Genomic DNA, 22,893 nt, shown 5'->3' with positions numbered 1-22,893 from the left:
ATCAATATGAATAATAAATAGGGTTGGGTACCGAGAACCGTTTTTTGCTCAGAACAGAACCATATGATATTCATGACTTAGTTCCATTTATGGTGCCCCTACGTGCATTTTTTTGCAGATGCGGAAGGGGGTCTGACTGGATCTACAGCATAAACCCTCAGGGCTACGAGTGTATTTTTCCTGAACGAATGACTCCCATGTACCGGCTCTTTAGATTCAACAGCACAAAACATAGAGCACTTACGTTATAGTCCAATTCCAGAACAAATTACTCTTATGAGCCAGTTCTTTTTAGTGAATCAAAAACACTTCTACATCAATCGCCGTGGTTACTGAATTAATGTTGTACATTAATGTGCAACTTATGAATGTCTTACTCAAAATGAAATAAGAACTGTGGGAGTCTCACAAGCCTGAAGTACAACATTCTTCTTCTTCGTAGTAGTAACAATGCTTGGGTGTTTCTTTCACTACAGGTACTTTTAACATTGTGAAATTCAAAAAATTCTAAGTTAAATCCTGTTAAAACATTTTTCACTCTCACTAGTTTGTAATTTATCCACTAACAATGTCCAACAGTGTACAGCTGAAGTCAGGAGTTTATATACACCTAGGTTGAAGTCATTCATTCTCATTTTGTAACCACTCCACTGATATCATATATGTAAACTATAGTTTTGGCAAGTCGTTTAGGACATCTATTTTGTGCATGACACAAGTAATTTTTCCAAAATGTTATACAGACAGATTGTTTCACTTTTAATTGACTATATCTCAATTCCAGCGGGCCAGAGGTTTACATACACGAAGTTATCTGTGCCTTTAAGCATCTTGGAAAATTCCAGAAAATTATGTTAAGCCTTTAGGCAATTAGCCAATTAGATTCTGATAGGAGGTGTACTAAATTGCAGGTGTAGATGTTGATGTATTTTAAGGCACACCTTCAAACTCTGTGCCTCTTTGCTTGACATCATTGGAAAATCCAAGACAAGAGAAATTATCCAAAAAACAATTGTGGACCTCCACAAGTCTGGTTCATCCTTTGGAATAATTTCCATTCTGTCTCCTAGAGATGAACGTAGTTTTGTGCAAAAAGTGCAAATGAATCCCAGAACAACAGCAAAGGACCTTGTGAAGATGCTGGAGGAAACCGGTAGACAAGTATCTATATCCACAGTAAAACGAGTCCTGTATCAACATAGCCTGAAAGGCTGCTCTGCAAGGAAGAAGTCACTGCTCCAAAACTGCCATAAAAAAGCCAGACTACAGTTTGCAAGAGTACATGGGGACAAATATCTGTCCTGTGGTCTAATGAAACACAAATGTAACTGTTTGGCCATAATGACCATTGTTATGTTTGGAGGAAAAAGGGTGAGGCTTGCAAGGCGAAGAACACCATCCCAACTACAAAGCATGGGGGTGGCAGCATCATGTTGTGGGGATGCTTTGCTGCAGGAGGGACTAGTGCACTTCACAAAATAGATGGCATCACGAGGAAGGAAAATTATGTGGATATATTGAAGCAACACCTCAAGGCATCTGCCAGGAAGTTAAAGCTCTGTTGCAATGGTTCGACATAGGAATATTGTCTCAACCAACGGTGTGTGTTTGGGGTGGGACTATTTGTTGGGGAGTATTCCAATCACCTGTTGGATATTGACGCGAGTGATGCAGAAATTACACACTTTTAACTTCTATCATTCTCTCCTCTACATCTATCCTCCTCCATTTTACTTATGCTCACTATTCCATTTACTGAATACTGTTCTTCAGCTTATGAATCTCAGCTCCTCAAATGTAACATACTTGAACTGTATGTGCAAAAGATGTGAATTAATGACTAAATACACAGAGAGCTTGCTGGACCACGCTGTAATTGGAAATAACTTTACAGACCGCAAATCTGCACACAGTTCCCTTAGACAGCAGATTTATGAACCAACCAGGAAAGACCTCAGTGGTTTGCTGGAAGTATGTTGTTTCAAAGAGAAAACTACCATTTTAGGAGAGATGGTGCAAAGCTGTGAATGCTTCCTCAGCTCTCACACACATTCCTCCAAAACCTCATAATACACTCTGCAGACTGTCGCGATTATACTAAAAGCAACTCTGCTGGAACATTAAAAAATTGCTCTTGGCACAGTCCAAAGCATTGAACTCTTGACTACTTTGACTTTGTCTTTCTGTTGTTTTTATAAATGTTATGCCTGACTTATGGAGTCAGTCCTTCGTGTCTGTTATCAAAAGTGGGCTTGGGTTATGCATGCTTGATTTGCTGTTTGGGGCGTGTAGATTGACGGTGCTTACACTCACTGAGAACACTGTGTGGTTTGGCTGCTCGCAAGTAAAGAGGCGAAGGTTTTTCTTTGTGGTCAGTTGTTAAAACATAATGTCTTTGGTCTCTTCTATGTTTTTGGCAGCTATTAACACGTCTTAACTAAACTACAACAAATAAAAGCTATCCAATGCAAGAACCTTCTTTATACTGAATTTACTTTCAATGGCAAGTATCACTATTGGTACTTTGCATTAGGGATTTGAACAAACCCCCAACCGTAAGTATGAGCATTAGTAATAGTAGACGCTTGCCTTGGCAAGCTCACAAATAATACATTTTGTTTCACACACAACAGCTCAGTTTTTTAATTCTTTCTATAAATTTAAATGAGTGAAAGTGAAAAATGAAAAAAGGGCCAAAGTTGCAGGAGTTTCTCTGTTGCATTGAGGCCAGTTATGCAGTAGATTAATGGAGAGTGGAGCTGAGGGGCTTTGGATGCTCTTCCATCCTGATGTCCTCAGCAGACTGCATTTAATGACTGTGGATTAATCAAGTATTGCATGCCCTGGCTACACAGGTTCATTATAATGATGTATTACACCCATGGAAGTTGAAGTGTGGTATGCGAGTGTGTGTGCGTGCGTGCGTGCGCCAACTGTCCTGTAATCATCACAAACCCACAGTCTCGTGGAATGGCTTAATGATTTAACCCAGAATTCTGGGATTATTCTGGGCACCGCTAAAATTCATTAGATTCAAAACCTAATGTGTGCACATTAAATTAAAAGCTGATATTTTCAACTACCTGGAGGGCTGTAGAGACATTTGGGTTTAAGTGTCAAATGTGGTTTTGAGTTTTAATCCATCTGTCCACTTTAGACTGCTTTCTTGACAGGCCACATTGATAAAAAGGTGCAATGGTGGTCAATGCACTCAGCATTGTAAAATTAATATTTCAGATTCAATACAAGTTTCTTGTAACTCGATTGACCGCACTTGAAGCATAATGTTTATTACAACACAATATATTTTTTTGATTACTCCCTCTTTTATTTAGAAATCGCAGTTACAGTAAGGCTCAATAGAATTGAATGGGGCCAGTACATAAACCTAAAAATACACACTGCTTCAAAATTTTAGCTACAAGACGTAAACATTATTCTTGTTAATATGTGTCTCCGTTTGTCTCCTTCATGTTTCCCTTTGACACTTACTTATAAATATTCCCCTGGACTCCCATAGTGCACTGCCCTCATCACTGCCATCTGTTCCTCATCATCCTCACCTGTCTTCCATTCCCTCATTAGTTCCTTTATTTATATATATATACCCTCCTGTTTTGTTCATTCCTTTGTTATCCCTCGTCCGTGTAACACTTGTGTTAGTTAGTAGATTTGGTTTATGGTTCTACACATTGTTTTATATTTTCTTCATTCAAGCCTTCAAATTGATCCGTCACCTCTCGCCTCTCCTTCATCATCTCTATTACCATACTACATGACAGAAGAACTGACCTATGAAGATGGATCTACTGGCTGTATAAATCCTCCTCCTCGAGCAAGGGGACCGTCCAGTTGAGGATCATATGTGAGTTTCTCCAGCTGGCAAATTTGGTGCACTATGGAAACCACTCTCTTGTGGTTTTCTTCAGGGCTGTCTCAATAGTGCATTAAAGAAGCTAATGCCTTTGACTTATCCTCACTGGATGCTGCTCGAGTTTGTGGAGGTGGCTCTACAAATTAGCGGCTCACCTTTCACTGTGGGTGTGGAGGATGAGGACTTTGGCCCTGTCCCATTTCTCCCCCCTTAAAACTTCCACTTGGTTTTGAGTGCCCTCGAAAGTAAAGTCCCCTCAACGAGGGAAGTGGAGTTGAAGATCTTTCCCTATGAAATGGGACACCACTATATGCAAATTAGCGCGGCAAACCTCACTACGTCACGCGCAACGTCGACGTGTCTACTACTACTATTTTCATTCAGAAAATGCCGGTTCCAGCTGTTGTGTTGCCTGTTGTGTGGGCTGTGTTCGTGTATCTACGTCTGATGAATCAACAGAGAAGGCATGTGGAATATAGAAGACGCATTCGCCGTCTTCTTTGCCTTGAGGATTTATTTCAGGTATGTCCGATTTGTTTAAATATTTTGACGTTATATGTTTACGTTACCTCAGCTGTTGATAATTTAACGCTTGCCCAAATATAATTAAATTACCTGTTGTTTGTGTCGATAATAACACGACCGTACACATTCAGGCCGTATAGTTAAATCCAGGGGTGCGGGAAGTGGTTTTAGGTTGGGGGTGCTGATACAATAAAATGTATCATAGAAAAAAAAATGTAATTCAACATAAACACTTTTTAAAATGCCCACTTAAAGTGTTTATTACAAATAAAATAAATGCTAAAAATTTTATTGTTGTAAATGTCACCAATCTACACTGACTGTGGAATGTGTAATGCAAAACATGTTTTTATTAGGCTCTTTGTTGTTCATTGTTTTCCAGAGTGACCGTCCAGTGACATACTGCAGTTTGAATACTGTTGTGCCCATCCTACGCCTGTGGTTTAATGTGGAGTTAGACCCAAAGTATAGTTTGCTTGTCTAGTTGCAATCCGTTTCCGAGCGCGCGCGCGCCTCCATGGGAACCGGGGCAACGTCTCTTGCGCGGATCATTGTGCTTTTAGTAGCTGTTTTTACCACCAACAACGTCCCGCAATTTAGAAACAGCAGACACTGCACTTTACAACAATCACCGATTGTGCTCAGTGCTGATTCTGACGTCAGTTTGGGTTTAGAGAGAAATGACAGTGCGCTGTGAAGGGACAGATGATGCGCGGCTAGTTTTTAATAATTTTACCTCACTTCTACCTTAGAAGCCAAAATCGAAAATAAAATTAGATTAACTACCCAGATCAGATGCATATTTGATTGGCAGACTCTTTTGAAGCACTCGACAGATTTCATATGAACATCGTCAGATAGCTTCGTGAAATATTTTCTAACATTAGTGTTCAAAACTCAACAGTCCATTGGATGTTCATCAAACTAACATATTCCAACATATTTCGAATTTTTAACATGCTTATTTTGCAAAAATATACTTACAATTCAGTTGCTCCTTTCCAGCGGTGTCTGCCATCTTAGTTGAAAAATTTGGCCGGCTCGCTGAGTTCGCAAGGTATCCTGGGTAATTTCATCTTCCACTTCGTTTTAAGCCTGCATCGGACCGCACTATGTTTTGAGGGTTGATTTTAAGGGGAGAATATCACTCCCCCTTGCTCTTTAGAGTATTGGGACACCCTACCCCTACACGAGAACGCGCAAAAACAAGGGTTAGGGCAGAAATCTAGGGTAAGGGGAGGTATTGGGACGGGGCCTTTGAATCTCTTCCCACAATGGACGCCCCCAAGCCTTCCACAGCTTTACACACAAGGAATTTGTCATGGTGATAGAATTTAGAATACAGTTATGTTCAAGGTGATTTAATGTATTGTGCAGAAGAGGTAGGATATGTCAAATAAATATAAATTGAATATTTATATTATTATTATTTAATATAAATAAAAACATTGAGGAGGATGGGCTACAGCAGCAGAAGACCTCTCCAGGTACCACTACTGTCAGCTTAGAACAGGGAACTGAGAATGCAGTGGACACAGGCTCACCAAAACTGGACAGTAGGCGATAGGAAAAATATTGCCTGGTGTGACAAATCTGTATTTCTGCTAAGGTACACAAATGGTAGGCCCACTGTTGCCTCAGTTTTCTGTTCTTGGCTAACAGAAGTGGTACCGAACGTGGTCTTCTGCTCTTTTAGCCCATCCGCCCATCTGTTGGTGCCAGATGGGCTGGTTTGAGTATTTCTGTAACTGCTGATCTCCTGGGATTTTCACACACAACAGTCTCTAGAGTTTACTCCGAATTGTGCCAAAAACAAAAAAAACATCTAGTGAGTGGCAGATCTATGGATGGAATCGCCTTGTTGATGAGAGAGGTCAACAGAGAATGGCCAGACTGATTCAAACTGACAAAGTCTACGGTAACTCAGATAACTGCTCTGTACAATTGTGGTGAGAAGAATATAATCTTAGAATGCTATTCTGAGATGTGGGTTGGCACTGTTTTGGTGGCACAAGGGGGACCAACACAATATTAGGCAGGTGGTTTTAACGTTGTGGCTGAACGGTGTAAATATATATATATATATATATATATATATATATATATATATATATATATATATATATATATATATATATATATATATATATATATATATATATATATTGTGGGTGGGTAGGGAGGCTTACAAAACATACTAAATGATGTTTTATTGAAAATGTAAAAATGAGGGTTAGGTTTAGGGATAAGGTTATGGAATAGAATCTATAGTTTGTACAGTATAAAAATCATTATGTCTATGGAGAGTCCTCATAATGATGGCTGCACCAACGTGTGTGTGTGTGTGTGTGTGTGTGTGTGTGTGTGTGTGTGTGTGTGTGTGTCTACTCTTTAAAATCCATATTGGTTGACCACTACCGGCATTTAAAAACTGTTCTCTGAATTTACCTCACTATTTAAATATTTCAGAGTGCACTTGTAATGAGGCCCACATGCAAATATTATGCAAGAAAATCATAAACCATTTTCTGACAACCAAGCAGCCATGGCCAACTCAGCCCATATTTACTTAAGCACACACACACACACACACACATATTGGTTCTCCTATCATTACCAGGACTCTCTATAGACATAATGATTTTTATACTGTTCAAACTATGTATTTTATCCACTAACCCTATACCTAAACCTAACCATCTCAGAAAACTTTTGGTATTTTACATTTTCCAAATTTTTTTTTTTAAGCCATCTAAATTACTGGGACACTACTGGGGTGTCCTCATAAACCACACGTATAGCATAATACCCTTGTAATTACTAGTGTATAATCTAAAAAAATAAATCCTCCTAAACCACCAAAACAATTCTATAATATTAATAACTTGAGGTGGGCTCTTTTGACTTGAGCTAGAAATCAACTACTGAGAACACCCTAGCAACCACCTAGTAACCCCTTAGCAGCCACCCAGAACTTATTACACAAAAATGTTAAAATCTAGTTTATTAAAAGTGAAAAGAATTTACATGAAATGCAAGATCTTTTATAAATCTTTAAAGGAATATATCGTTCAATATTACCACAGAATCTCTTTCATGATTTCGGACTGTTAGATTAATTATAGGGCTTGCCACTTTTCCATGCCAAAAATACTGTTATACAAGACGGAGAAGCATCTTAGTCTGGAGGTTGATACGGGGGGAAAGACTTCAGTTTTGGGTCAGGCATGTTGAGCATGTGTACCGCCTGGAAAGGAGTATTAACATGATGGATAGTGGATCTTTTTTTTCCACAGACGAGTCAGAAATACTACCCGCACTTGCATTCCTAATAAAGCAGAGGATGAGCACAGATGGGCTGTTTTAAATGAAGCTCCTCTCCCTTGTGGCAAAGACACAAGAGGGTTCAAGGTGTGACGATCTAAGATGTTTATTTGTGTGAAAACTAGTTTCATATGCTTCTGCTTCATACTCATGAATTTCCTACAGAATTCTGGTATTGCACTTGATCCTGACCACACACTAAACAAAACAATATTATTTTTGTAACATATTTATTTCATTTTTGTAATGAAAATACCATGTGAAATGTTTTTGTTAACTACACATCAAAAACATCTAGTCAGTAAGTGAGTGAGTTAGCTGTTACTGCTCTGTCAAATTCAGTGAGAAATGCATTCAGGGGTGTTCACACCAAAAATGTTTGCATCCGTCTGTGGTGGTTTTAATTGTTTTTCAATGTAAACATGCATTAGACTGATGTTTTTTTTGACTGTTACGCCACGTCTCACTGTTTATTTTAACATCTCGCACAGGAGCGGCATGTTTTTAAGCTGCCAGGTCAATTTAATGAAAATAATTATTTTTTAAAACACGTCTTGAGACACCTGCATCCTGTTCCATTCGTTGTGCTGCATCTAGCATTTTTTACGCAACAACACGTTCGGTGTGAATGCCCCATAGACTGATTCAAACCAATAATTAGTCATTTCTTTTTGGCTGATTCATTAAAAGAACTGTCTGCATAAGAATCATTTTCATGAATTGGACTACACAGGTTGCGCTGTTGTTTGCAGTGAGCGATAACAACACAATATAAAAGCGTCTTTATTAGGGATGCTCAGATACCTGGATCGGTATCTGCTCTGATACTAATGTTTTTAGATGGATCGTGTATCGGTCCGACGAGCCCTATCCAAATCCGATACTGTGCGTTAGTCATGTTTGTTACTGTCAAGCTCCAGAAATGACATAAAATAACCATAGAAACACCATTAAAGCAGTTCATATGACTCGTGCATTTTATTCAAAGCCACTTGAAGATGTGCAATAGCTCTGTGAATCAAAAAAGGCTGTGTTTAAGAAGTAAATATGTCAAATGCACGTGCAGCTCCAGCGTGTGATTGAATGACGCTGCTCTGTTTACACACTCGTGGCTATTTTTAGCCTTCACGCTGTGTGAAACATTTAAGCGCTACTCATGAACAACATCTCAGATTTAGATGCTCAGTAGTTCGGTTCACTTATAATATATATCTAGAATTGTGCCAGAGGTGCATTTGAATAAGAAACAAATTAAAATACTGTGAACTTGCCTACAAACAAACACTTACAGGACTTCCAGGAGAGTTCAGAATGTCAAAATAAAAGCCTGAGGGTTTTAAAGTTAAAGCTGCACGATTTAAATATATTACTGTTGTATTTAAAATTCTAAAAGTTAATAATAATGTATTATTATTATTTTTAATATATATATTTTTTTACAAATTATAACAATATTTAATTTTAATGGGTTCCAAAAAATAACTGCGAGAATGACAAGTGAGTTGATATCTTACAACTACATTGAACAAAAAAAAAAAAAAAGACATCTAAAGCCCAGATACAATTTGAATGTTTTGCAAAAAATAAAAAAACTTTTCTACCGATGACTTAGGCTGGAATTACTGTTACATTATCCAGTATACTAGTTAACATTAACGTGTTTCTTAATATTTTGTACATTTATATTGAAATAATGTGTAGTTAGATGTTTGTGTTTCTTTACATATAATTAACATCACTCAGTGAGGTATAGATATTTATTCTAAACTGATTATGAAAAACAACACTAGTATCGGATCGGTATCGGCCAATACTGAGATTTCATATATCGGATCGGAAGTGAAAATGTGGTATCGGTGCATTCCTAGTCTTTATCTCATCAGTTCTGACAGCAAATGTAGTCACAAAAGATAATTTCTTTTACCATGGAGCTGCAGATTAGCGGTGCAGGAAATTGACTCTTTTTCCAGAAAAGTAACAAACCCCCAATAAGCCATTCAATCTTACACAATGTTCTGCCTCTCTTAAATTGACCTCTTTACTGCACATAAAAGTTTCATTGCCAGACTCGAGCTAGAATAAACGGATTAACTAAAAGAAATGGAAAGGAATGGCTGCTATTCAAAGTTAATAGATCTATTAGCCTTTTACCTTTTTCTTAAGGTCAATTTTATTATGAGTATATATAGCTATATATTTATACAGTAATGGCTTCCTTTGAAAATGTCTTTGTCATTTACTGTTGTGACAATAACTTTCCTCATGTCTTAATTGACATAAATGATCGTCATTAGGCAGGGGACTGTCTCATTTTGGCTGATGGGCATTGAGGAGCTGAAGCGACCTCTTTAGGGATGCAGCGGAGCTGATGAAGTGTGTTTACTGATCCCTGGGGAGGGTGAAAAGGATACGGTGTGTGTGTGTGTGTGTGTGTGTGTGTGTGTGTGTGTGTGTGTGTACAAGTACCTCTTTTATGCATTAATTTGTGTGTGTGTGTGTGTGTGTGTGTGTGTGTGTGTGTTTATGTGTGTTTGTGTGCCTGTGAGATGTGCAGAGTTTGGCCCATCCCTAAGAAGTGTTGATAAAACTGGCTGGCCGGAAAGCTTGTGCAAATTTTTACATTCCAGTTTAGCCTTGTAAGGCTATTTCTACCCTCCCAGCCATTCAATGGGCTCCTGCTTGAAACAAGAAAAGGAAAAATTAGCCAATTGGGTAAGAACAGTGAACGTGTTTTTGCATTTAAATTAAGTTTTTTATTCTTACCCAATTGGCAAATATATATATATCATTTTTTTATTTTTCTTGTTTTAAGCATAAAGCTATTTTTGTTAGATTTCTTTGAAAACAAGAAATAATATCTTATGGAATTTTTTTTGGGATGTTGAATTTTTTTTTTGAAAACGAGACAAAAATACTGAGCAAAAAAGAAAAATACATTTTTTCAGTGCTGTTTGCACTTGGACATTCCATTTCTCAAAAATCCCCCAGACTTTTTCCACGGAGACTGCTCGGCAGCACACTTCCTGTGTCTGTTTGTATATAGGGGGGGTTGTGCTTTTGTCTTGTCTGTGTTTTGAAGTCACAAACGGTTCTCAAAAGTGTTCTTAACTGGTTAAATTTTACATTTGCATGAAGTGCAACCCACAAACTAAATTTGTTCCTGTCAAACATTGATATGCTTTATTATAACTGTTATTTTATCGTATTTATTTATAATTCAGTGGACAAAACACATTGTGATCTGCATAAACCATGTTTACCCCATTCCAATTGAACCTGTATTACTGTACATCTGAATAATAATAATAATACAAAAAAAAATAAAAAATCCAACTTGAAATTTGTCTGCAGAGCTTGGATGAGCTTGATGATGATGATGGTGGTGAGGAGAAGGAGATAAAGACAGACGAAACTCTTACACAGCACAACACAGTCCAGAATGAAGCAGTGACCCCTGATCCCGGAGCAGGCCACTCAATACAGGTAAGAGAGAGTGTGTGTGCGTTTGTGTTTGTCTTGGTGATGTCAGGATTATCTTCCCTCTAGAGGGTTTGTTTTGAGTGCAGTCACCATTCTGCCTTACAGAGGCAGTGTTGACCAAAGAAAAGCCCACAATCACATGAGACAAAACTGAAAGCTTTCCAGTCGACACTCACTGTTCCTATCGCCACAATGCAAAGCAGAAAAATAACATTACACCAGACATTTGGTGACTGTCTTATATTTACCTCATTCATATGGTTGTAAATGACAGTACCTGATATGGCTGTTGAAACCAAGTCAAGTTTAAGGACTTCAAGGATACAAAATACTAGAAGCACCAGTTTTATATTGCTTTCTGCAGAATTCATCAGGAATCTTCTCATATTGAATCAGACCCTAAAGCACAACAAAAGCATTTTTAAAGAGGATTTGAAAAACATCTGTAATGGGTTCAATGAAATTAACTGCCAACTCAGAACTGCCACTTATTGATGCAAAATAAAACGCGTTCTCTTAGAGTGCAACGGTGAAGATTCAATTTAATGGTAGCGGCCAACACACAAACAGCTTCTCAGCTGGGCTCTGTCTGCACACTCTGAGGACTGGCCCCTTTTATTTTCCCTGTCTCTCACTGTGAACACAGAAACAAGCAATTTCCAGCAGTTCATCTGAGGTGAGAACCCTTACCACTTGCTGTCTTTCCAGATGAACGCTCGACCATGCTCTCGCCTCCCCAACATCATATTAAAACATTTCGTTATATATTACTTTTATAGTGTAACGTAAATGTTTACACCAAAAATAAATACATTAGAAATTATATGAATTACCATGGAAGCCAATTTTTTATACATTCAAGTAGTACCCCAACATTGATGCTATTGTGAAATGCATTAACTTTATAGTGTATGTAATTTTTGCAGGTGTCAGATGGTTTAGTCTATGGTATGGTATGAGAACTGATGGTAGATTAACACGAACACATTTGTCCCAAAAAGGTGCTGCTTTTTATCTGCTCAATTTATAATTTGTTTGAAATGGCTTTTTTGGAATTCTGTGCGCTATTTTACTGCTCTCTATCCAGCCACTACACATGACCGGAACCTACAGAGCTTTCTAGAATATTCATAAAAGGCCTGGCAGCTCTTTGACATGAGTCTCTCAGGTTCACAGATTATGGACTTGGAGTCTGTTCAAGGCTGCTGGTAATTTAGCCCTGCAACTTTGTCCCATTTCGTTCACAGTAAATTAAAAGATTCAAGCTTTATGACTTTGTATAATTTCTAGATATTTTATACAGGAATTTCCATTTAGGTGCTCTGTGTGTGTGCTGTTTTGCTAGTTCTCCCTCTAATAAAGTCCTGATTGGCTTAAGGCCTCCATCTGCTTCTGTTTAAGCTGGACTTTACCTTTCTTTTCTTCTGCCATTCAAGGAAAACATACTCTTGTACCAGAAAACCACTAGAACTTGCAGAACCGTATGCAACATTCCACAGAATCATCTCTCTCCAGTGTGGCGCCTCAGCAGCAGAAAAATCTTCTAGTACTTCCACATTTGAACTGTCTCAACCTATTGAGCTGGCAACGTAGACCGCATATTTGTGCATCATAGATGTCTTGAACTTTCAATTCAATGCCAAAACATTTCAAAATTAAGTTAAAATTGTCACACAAAAGCCACTGTGACTCAAAACCTAGTGAGCTACCTACTAGGGTTGCACGGTATACTGGTGATAAGGTAGTATCGTGATAGTAATGCCGGTGTCACAGTATTTTTTACACAATAGTACCATTAATACAGTAGTACCGCAAGTTATGTTATATGTGTGGTAGTAAATATTTTTTCTAAAACCTTCATTTGAACCAGACCTATGTCTGCAATAACATAAAAAATGTAGTCTTTTCGAGTGGCGTACCCTTCAAGTAGTGCCCTGAACAGCACAAAATGCTGTTTAGAATTTGCCCCTTACATGGTATAATTTATTTTTCAATGTGTGGTTCCCCATGCTTCAAACACCCATGTCTGAATTCACGTAACGAGATTTGGGAGACTGGGAAAACCCATCTGCCGTGAATGCCTACAAAGATTTCAAGCCAAAGGGGGAAACACCATCAACCTTAACTTTTGGACACATCCCACTGCCTCTGCAGAATATACATGGGTTAGTGCCACTTAATTTAATCTAAATGTTTTAACTTAACATTTACAGATTTACAGTTTCTCGATTTAGAAACGTTGCACTCGTTTATTTTCCAATTACAAATGCATTGTGGTGGTAACTTCGCACATATGATCAGGGCTGTGTTTCCCAAAAGCATCGTAAGCATTGGCGCCAATGGTCTACGCTCAACTTCAGTTTGCAATGCTTTTGGGGAATGCAGCCTATATTGGTTTGTCACGGTTTGATCATGTCCCTGAGCCGTGCGATCAAACTGGTGTGTGTGTAATCTGCAATTGTACTGCTCTTTACCAGGAGAGAGGGGCTGGAGTGGATGTAATAATGAAACAGCTGCTCAAAATAGTCCTTTCAGCGTTATACTATCTATTTTATGTTACCAACATTCAAATAATCACAGAATAATGGAATAAAAGAATGATCAAATCGATACCCAAAAAAGGCAAATATTAACTCCACGTTGTCATGCAAAGGCCACTATGTCTCAAAACCTAATGAGCTGCCTACTTAGACAGCATTTTTGAGCATCATTTGTTCCCTTCTCACTCAAAGTGCTCACACTTGTTAAAGAGTGGCGTGCTGTCATAGCAACCATGTTACGTTCCATTTATGTTTGTCCTATACGAAGGCCATCTCCTTTAAATGAGGCTTGTTTAAAGGAGGACGCTCTGTATACTGCAGCCTTAAAAGGACACGTCCTACCTAGCACACAACCTTCCAAACAAGACACAGCCTATGTTTTGAGATGCAGACTTTGTGTGACCATGTGGTGTTAATTCGTAGCCTCAAATCATGCTCATTTGCATTTTTAATTCGCACTTCTTGCGTGAAGACATAGATGAGCTGGGAAGGATTTCCCATGTGTCACAGAGCTGACCCCAGCAATAAGAACCATGCGATAGTGGCAGTGTAATTTTCACCTGACAAAGGCGCCTGTTAGGATCGTTATGGAGAAGACCAGAATTTGTATAGTGCAATTAAACCTATTTTCCTTTAAAAAGAATTCCAGCCGACATGTAAAGTTCCCAATTTTTGTTGTCTATTTATCTGCACTGTAAGCTCAAGGCTTTTCAGCATGTGCGTTAAGTCGTACAAGGCCTGTGTGGATAATGTGTATGGGGGACAGGCCTGGCTGCTTGTCTCCAACAGTATTTTAATGTTTATCGTATAAAACAGGAAAGATTTGGGGCACATGAACACAGCTCCGGAATGACAGATCAGGCCTCTGCTGGACTTTATTACATTTGCCTTCTGAGATTTTACCTTTTTAAATTGGCTGTCAAAATCACAAAGCCTGTCAGATCCACAAACACCTTTTTAAGCAATGTGCCATTTATGAGAACTGAAATTGGGCTGCATACAATGAATATATTTGCTTTCTTAATCTCTCTCTCTCTCTCTCTCTCTCTCTCTCTCTCTCTCTCTCTCTCTCTCTGTATTTTCACACTCGCACCACTTTCTGCTGTATTTCTTTGCTCTTCAATTTTAATTTGTTATACCAAAATAAAGATTTCTGCAGTTGATTTCCCTGGTCCTGCAAAAACCTGCTGTATCATCATTGAACCCTTGAATAAAGCACTTTAACCTCAGGTATTTCCTGAGTATTGTAGAATTAACTCTCAGACTACATCTCCAAATAACCAGTCCCAGACTGAATCTAAATCAGGCCCAGACTGAATGTTTTTGCATATGTTGTGCACTTATGTTCAACAGAGCTGGCAATGCTACACAATTATTGGTACCTGAAAGCATAGTAAAATAAACCTAAACATTTAGCCAATTCATTATTATTTTGCTGATTTAAAAAAGAAAAACAAAAAAAGACTTTCATTGTGAGGTTTTGCCCTACTGAGATAGAACTTAAAATCTGTAAAAGTAAAGTTTTGGTGTTATGGATTTCGATATCTCTCTGCCCTTTAGTGAACATCTGAGAATGATAACCATAACTGGTGGGCTGTCACAATGATGGAGCTTGTTTTGATGTCTTTTTTAGAGCAAACACAACCGTAAGGCTCTGTGCTGTCCAGCGGAGTGCCTGGATTTATTGGGTTTTGTCTTCTTCAATTTTTGTGTTTTGCTTTTGTATCTCAAAAAGGAGCACATGAATAGAGTGAGTCATGCTGTTCAAAGAGCAATAGAAAAGGAGCTGTTCTGTGTGTATGTTTTGATTTTTCAGCGTCTGTCTGTTTGTCCGATTTATGCCTGAGGTGTGTTCTCATTATTTCTGCTCTTTCTTTCAGGACACTCCGAGATCCAGATCTCTTAAAAGGTGAGCGTAAATGTGTCTGTCATATTCAGTGTCGGGGAAGCTATTTTAAAATGGTAGCTTGCCAAGCTACAAGTTACTCACAAGTTATAGTAGTTCAACAACATTCAAGCTACCCTTATAAAAAGTAGTCCGCTACTACACTACAAACTGCTAACAAAACTGTAGCTAGCTACATTGAAACTATATCAGCTTGTCAGATTTTTTTGATTCTGTTAAAAAGAGCATTATTTATCTGAGACCACAACAATTATATGAATTAGGGTGACAGCATTAAACTTAATAAATTAATACACATAAATATACACTAATAACTAAAAAAATATATTATTAATGCTAAGAAGATAGAAAATGGCAATGGAATGTGTGTAACTGTTTTTTGAACCAGTGCATTAAAGTGAACTGAACGAATGAACTGACTCACTAATGTGAATGAGACATCCTAGGATAGCATGTTTGATTAGCACCTCAGCTTGCTTGGTTGCAAGGCTTTGTATGAAATATAATGCAACATAAAAAAGTGATGTAAAATTTTTAATGAATAGCTTGTTACAGGAAAACTATTTTGAATCAGCTGAGTTAGGGGCTGTTCAGACCGAATACATTCTTACGTTAAGAAATGCAGGACTTCTGTGCGAGATGCTGAAAAAATAGCAAGATGGTCAAATGGTCAGAAATTTCTGTATAACATGTTTACATATAAAAACATTAAAAAGTGGCACATACGAACGCAAACACATTCTGTGTGAATGTCCCCTTACTTTTATGCTACTGAAATTAGTTTTAGAAATTAGAAATTAATTACATAATAAGTACTTGCTTGATAATTACTACCACTAGTTTCTACCCCACACTGCTCGTATTTATCAGTGGGTAGTGAGTTTCTCCAGCCTTGCGCTGACGTTGCACACTGGCAGATTGAAGGGATTAAAGCCTCAGTTTTAGTCATTAACCACAGCTCTGGACCATGCACGCATCTCACTTCTTCTATGAAATGTAAAAAGAAACATTTGCTTGAGAAAAACTGCTGAAAAAGAAGACTCCTGTCAGAAGAAAGGGATTTAAAGCCTGTCAAACGACAGCATGGCTTAACTGGACTCATTTTCAGAGCCGTTTTAAGAGTGCCAGAAGAGCTTTCATTCTCTTAGTTGGCAGTAAAGTCAGGCCTGAATTTGTTCCCATTTAAAGGATACAATTGGACTGTATGTATCAAGCTGAGCAGACAAATTTGAAAAAAAAAAAAAACTTTGAGACCTAATTGGACTTTCCCCCTTGTCTTTATCCTAAAACAAACACTTAGTGTTTTTTTATTTTAAGCACCAGTTAATTTTTTTTGGTTTTCCAATTTGGAATACACAATTTCCAATGAGCTCTAAGTCCTTGTGGTGGTGTAGTGACATGCCCCATGTGACATGGTGGCTTGTTTAGCTTGTTACCGCGGAGACGTAGCACGTGTGGAGGTTTCACGCTATTCTCCGGCGCATCCATGCACGACTCGCGGTCCACAGAGAGGGACAACCACAAATTATAGCGACCACGAGGAGGTTACCCCATGTGATTCAACCCTCCCTAGCTAACGGTACAATTTGGTTGCTTAGGAGACTTGGCTGGAGTTGGTACGCCCTGGATTCGAACTTGTGACTCCAAGGGTGGAAGTCAGCATCAATACTCGCTGAGCTACCCAGGCCCCCCACCACTCACATTTATTAAGAAAATATACATTTAACAACCTTCACATTTATAGTTTTATAAAGTTTTACACATTGATGTCGGTTTACAAATTATTCTGTTTTTTATTTATTTTTTTAATGAGTCTATCAAACAGTTTACAAAGTGTTTGTAAGTCATTGAACTGTATAGGAGAACTTTTGAGAATAAAACCGTGAGATGGGTGACAACTTTTAAGTAAGTTTCAAGTATTAAACTTAATATTTATTTTACCACAAAATGAAGACAAATTCTGCACTAAGAACTTTTGCGAACACTTTCGAGTGATGACTCCATGACTTTTTTGAGTTAATCGGAAATCTTCTGAACAAACTGATTTGCTGAAATGGATCAGACTTCCCAATTTACAATCACATGGCCTCATGCATTTGTATGAAACAAGAAATTCAGGCCTGAAGCTCAGTCTGTCTGTTTGATTAGTTGTCCATTTTTCTGCCCTGATACTCACAGTGAAACACCCAGTGCTCTGCTGCAGCCAGAGCGACAGGTGGGTGGCAGGACCAGCAGCTGCCAACAGTTAGATCGCTACAAACACGCTCACAATGCTGTTTGTGTTTACAGAATCGGAACAAAAGGAGCTAATGATCAAAATGAAATTACAGTCAAATTGCTGTATTTAACATTTCTGAAGCACCAGAGATAGGTAGAATATGTCTGCTATTGTTTACTGTGGTGTTTTTGACCTAGGAATGACCAAAATCTTATACCGCTGCTGTAATTTATTAAATTACTCTCATTGTGATATATTCAGCAAAATAGTTATTTCTGATTGTTTGACTCAACTCTGCTTAGATTCAGTGACAATGAAGTGAGACCATTTTACAATCCACATTAAGCAAGAAAATTGGTCTCAATGTTGACATAGTTACTTTGTTTTGGCTTTGTATGGCAGTGCATCCAGATCGTATGGCCAACATATTTGTAGTGATTACTTTTACCGTCTCTCTCTCAATCTTTCACTCACAAACACACCCCTGTTGAGTTTCCAGGAGCAGATCATTACCTTTGCCTCCTCCTGTTTCTTCTCCACAAGGGACTAATGCTACAGAGTGGCTGTTACATTTTCAGGACATGAACAATCAGATTGGACATCGGCTTCATTCTCACAGCTACAACAAACAACACTACACTGTTAGAGCCACAGTAAAATATATCTCACCATACCGGACACATTACATTACCTTTTTCTTAAGAATTCTGAACATTTCATTTATATAACGTTTCTGTTATCTTTGTTGTTGAACAAAACAGCTGTGTCTTTGAAAAATGATGGGTCCAATTGCATTTTTTAAACTAGAGTTATGCATAACTCACTACCATGATGCTAATGTGTATTGGGTGGATCCCAGGGCATTGCTTTGTGTTTGCTAGGGTGTTCTGGGTAAATTAGTTGGTTACTTATTGATTCCAATCAAAAGAGTCCATCTCCAATTCTCTGATATTCTACTCCCTTGACATGGTTCCTTCTTCAGTCAATAGGATTTTTTTGCCCATTTTATTGTCCTCCAGGTGAAAATCATGAGTCAGATTGCATTAAAAAGTAATAGCACATCTTTCCTCAACAAGCAGCACAATTTTGATGTATCATACTGTACACATTCATAGCACAAAAAGTGTTGGACGAGATATGCACCAAAGTCTCATTTACATTTGAATTCAGAAGTTAACATACACTTAGGTTGAAGTCATGAAAACTCATTTTTTAACCACTCCACAGATTTAATATTAGCAAACTATATTATTGGCAAGTCATTTAGGGCATCTACTTTGTGCATAACATGAGTCATTTTTCCAACAATTGTTTACAGACAGATTGTTTCACTTTTAATTGACTATATCTCATTTCCAGTGGACCAGAAGTTTACATGCAAGTTAATTGTGCATTTTAAGCTGCTTGGAACATTCCAGAAATGATGTCAAGCCTTTTAGATGTACTGAATTGGAGGTGTACCTGTGGATGGATTTTAAGGCCTGCATTCAAACTCTGTGCCTCTTTGCTTGACATCATGGGAAAATAAAAATAAATAAGCCAAGACATCAGAAAAAAATGTGTTGACCTCCACAAGTCTGGTTTATCTTGGGAGCCATTTCTAAATGCCTGAAGGTACCATGTTCATCTATACAAACAATAGTACGCAAGTATAAACGCCATTGGACCACGCAGCCATCATACTACTCAGGAAGGAGACGTATTCTGTCTCTTAGAGATGAATGCAGTTTGGTGCGAAAAGTGCAAATCAGTCTCAGAGCAATAGCAAAGGACCCTGTGAAGAGGCTGGTGGAATAGGTTGACAAGTATCTATATCCACAGTAAAACAAGTCCTATATGCTCAGCAAGGAAGAAGCCACTGCTCCAAAACTGCCATAAAAAACCAGACTAGATTTTTCAAGTGCACATGGGGACATAGATCTTACTATTTGTAGAAATGTCCTCTGGTCTAATGAAACAAAAATGGAACTGTTTGGCCACATTGGCCATAGTTTTGTGTGAAGGAAAAAGGGCGAGGCTTGCAAGCCAAAGTACACCATCCCAAATGGACAATGACCCCAAGCATAGCTCCAAATACCTAAGGACATCAAAGTCAAGTTATTGGAGTGGCCATCACAAAGCCCTGACCTCAATCCGATAGAAAATTTGTGGGCAGAACTGAAAAAGCATGTGCGAGCAAGGAGGCCTACAAACCTGCCTCAGTTACACCAGTTCTGTTTGGTGGATTATGCAAAATTCTAGCAACTTATTGTGAGAAGCTTGTGGAAGGCTACCCAAAATGTTTGACCAAGTTAAACAATTTAATGGCAATGGTACCAAATACTAACAAAGTGTATGTAAACTTCTGACCCACTAGGAATGAAATAAAAGCTGAAATAAAGTATTCACAATAATAATATTGGTGCTTGCCTTTGCAAAAAAATGCCTGGGTCCATAAGCATTGCACTGCTTGGATTGCACATCTGTGCTTTTCAGGTAAGCATTACCTGAATATCCTCATTAGATCAAGCACTTCACCATACCTCCTCATTAGCAGAAGGATTAGAATATCTGTCAGTCAAAAGAGAGGCATTCTGGGAATAACTGAATATTTGAGTTAGCAAATGGCTTTTCAGTGCCTGAATCTCCCAGACCTTTAAGGGTGTTAATATCGCTTCTGGCTTTCTGTGAGATGAGGATTTTTGAGGAGAAATTAGCCAAGGAGATGTAAAATCAAAGAATTTAGAGACTTCTAATAAGTGTTGTGTCTAAAGCCGGCACCACACTAGTCGATTTTTCCAGTGATTTTCAGGTGTGAGCTTCGTGAATTTTTGCAAGCCAGGTGGAGGGAGATGAAGCACGCATTAGCATATGTCAGCTGGAAGTCATTAATAATGTGACCATCCAGACTCTCTGCTGAGTTAATGGATCAACAATGTAAAAAGCACATTATACTTGCTTGAAAAAATCGTTCTGTCGCCAGGGCAGGCTCTTGTGTTTTCTTCAAGTGAGCAATGAGCTTCTTTCCGTGATTTCATTGCATTTTGCATAATATTATCAAATGCTGATTGTAATCCATAGTGATTCTGACACTAAGTGTTTTTCCTGACTTTTTTCTACACTAAAATGACAACAGAAAGCGGAGGCACAACAGTCTTTTAATATTGAACGTAATGTCTGTACTCACTGAAAGCTGCATAGGAGGGAATAAATACACAATCACGCACTTTCAAAAGGTAACTCCGTGTATCCCTTTCGTCATTTGGAGCATTTGTTTTGGTACGTTTCTGCTTTGGTTTGGTTCGTATAAGCATATTTGAGCAAGGCAATCACACTTGATCTGCACCAAAACAATCAAAGACCACCTGGATGAAGAAGAAATCTGTAGGTCATCTCCTCACTGTAATTCATAATCAAAACAGTGATATAGCCTTTTGGTGGCTATATATAGGAATAGGTTAATCTTCATGATCAATTCTTTCTTTTGGATAGCTGAACAGACATAGGTAGGATGGCGACAGCAACTTTTTGAATGCAGAACAGTCTGCATGCGTGACACCCTCAGACAAAATCAAGTTGTTTGGAGTCTGCTACTATGCCGCTGGCTACAGTTTTGAGTCTGGCTACAGTTCAATACTAGCCATTTTCAAAGTATATTCATTTCACTGTGCGTGCATACACAATTGGCACATGCACTGTTATAAGATAAAGGACTATTTCTCTTTAGGAGTTAAAATCTATAAAGATGTCTTTATATTCCTTCAGGCTCGAGTTATACAAATGCAGGTATCTCCAGATCTCCTCACACATGAGCTCTTGATGTGCATATCCACTGTTGTTGTTTCTACCTTCGTCTCCTGTTGTTTTGCGGCAATAACATCTAGTGCTTCTTCGTGACCGCTATGGCTTAATTGGGTGTTGCCACCTTGTGGACCCACTAATTAGTGCAAATAATTCCAGACGCATGCACAAACTACGCATGGAGTACGGGTGGTTAAAAAAATCATGTTGCATGTGTTTAGTGCTTGAGCACTCTGCTGATGAAAAAATTGACGAAATTATACATTGGGCTTTAGGCAAGCATCACTATTAATATAGCTCAAACTTAGGGTTAGGGATATGTACAAACCCTCAAGTATTAAACTTGAGTGTGTAACTCATCCCGCATTGCTATGAACATAAAATTGTATGCTTATTTAAAAAAATATTTTCTTTTTATTGTGGTGGTGGCATGGTTACTCACCTCAATCCAGGTGGCGAAGAACAAGTCTCAGTTGCCTCCACTTCTGAGACGTCAATCTGTGCATTTTATCATGTGGCTCCTTGTGCATGACACCGCAGAGACTCCGCATGTGGAGGCTCATACTACTCTCCTCAATCCATGCACAATTTACCACGTACCCATTGAGAGCGAGGACCACTTTATCGTGACCATGAGGAGGTTACTCAATGTGACTCTACCCTCCCTAGCAACCGGGCCAATTTGGTTGCTTTAGGAGACCAGGCTGGAGTCACTCAGCACACCCTGGATTCAAACTCGCGACTCTAGGAGTGGTAGTCAGCATCCATACTCGCTGAGCTACCCAGGCCCCAATTGTATGGCTTATTAAGGAGATGTGTTCTATTATTTTTAAGTGATCTGACTTGCGATTGACCACTGGCAGACACTAAAACGACTGAAAAATCCAATATAATTATTTGGAAGGAGGGAACTGGCCCATATTCAGGGAGCAGTATGCCATAGGATCTTGGAGTTTTGCTCTTTTGACTTGGTACAGTACTGTAAATGGCCACCTAGAACACCCTAGCAATCTGCAGTACCTGTACAATCTAATGCTATCTAAAAAGTTTCACCATTAAGCAATGTGTTGCCACATCTAACTTTTCATGCATTCATCTTTAATATGATCTCCATCGCTCGCAGTTCATAAAACTGCTAATCCTTGGCCTTTTCTCAGACCACACATGACCTTTTCTCTCAGTTCAAAGTCAGTTCTTTTTTCCTTTTTCAGGAATGTACTTGCAGCCCTCACTCACAATCTCACTC

General features: G+C 38.5%; 1 protein-coding gene across 1 annotated transcript in view; it reads left to right on the top strand.

The window, feature by feature from the left end:
• pawr (PRKC, apoptosis, WT1, regulator) overlaps positions 1 to 22,893 on the top strand; it is a 78,257-nt gene that overhangs the window by 46,134 nt on the left and 9,230 nt on the right. The window contains exons 3-4 of the mRNA XM_052120458.1: positions 11,075 to 11,206; positions 15,624 to 15,652. Of these exons, the coding sequence (XP_051976418.1) occupies positions 11,075 to 11,206; positions 15,624 to 15,652 (161 nt within the window). The remainder of the gene's footprint in view (positions 1 to 11,074; positions 11,207 to 15,623; positions 15,653 to 22,893) is intronic.

The sequence above is a fragment of the Xyrauchen texanus genome, chromosome 47 (genome assembly GCF_025860055.1).
Source record: "Xyrauchen texanus isolate HMW12.3.18 chromosome 47, RBS_HiC_50CHRs, whole genome shotgun sequence".
NCBI lineage: Eukaryota > Metazoa > Chordata > Actinopteri > Cypriniformes > Catostomidae > Xyrauchen > Xyrauchen texanus.
This window is presented reverse-complemented; position numbering and strand designations above follow the sequence as displayed.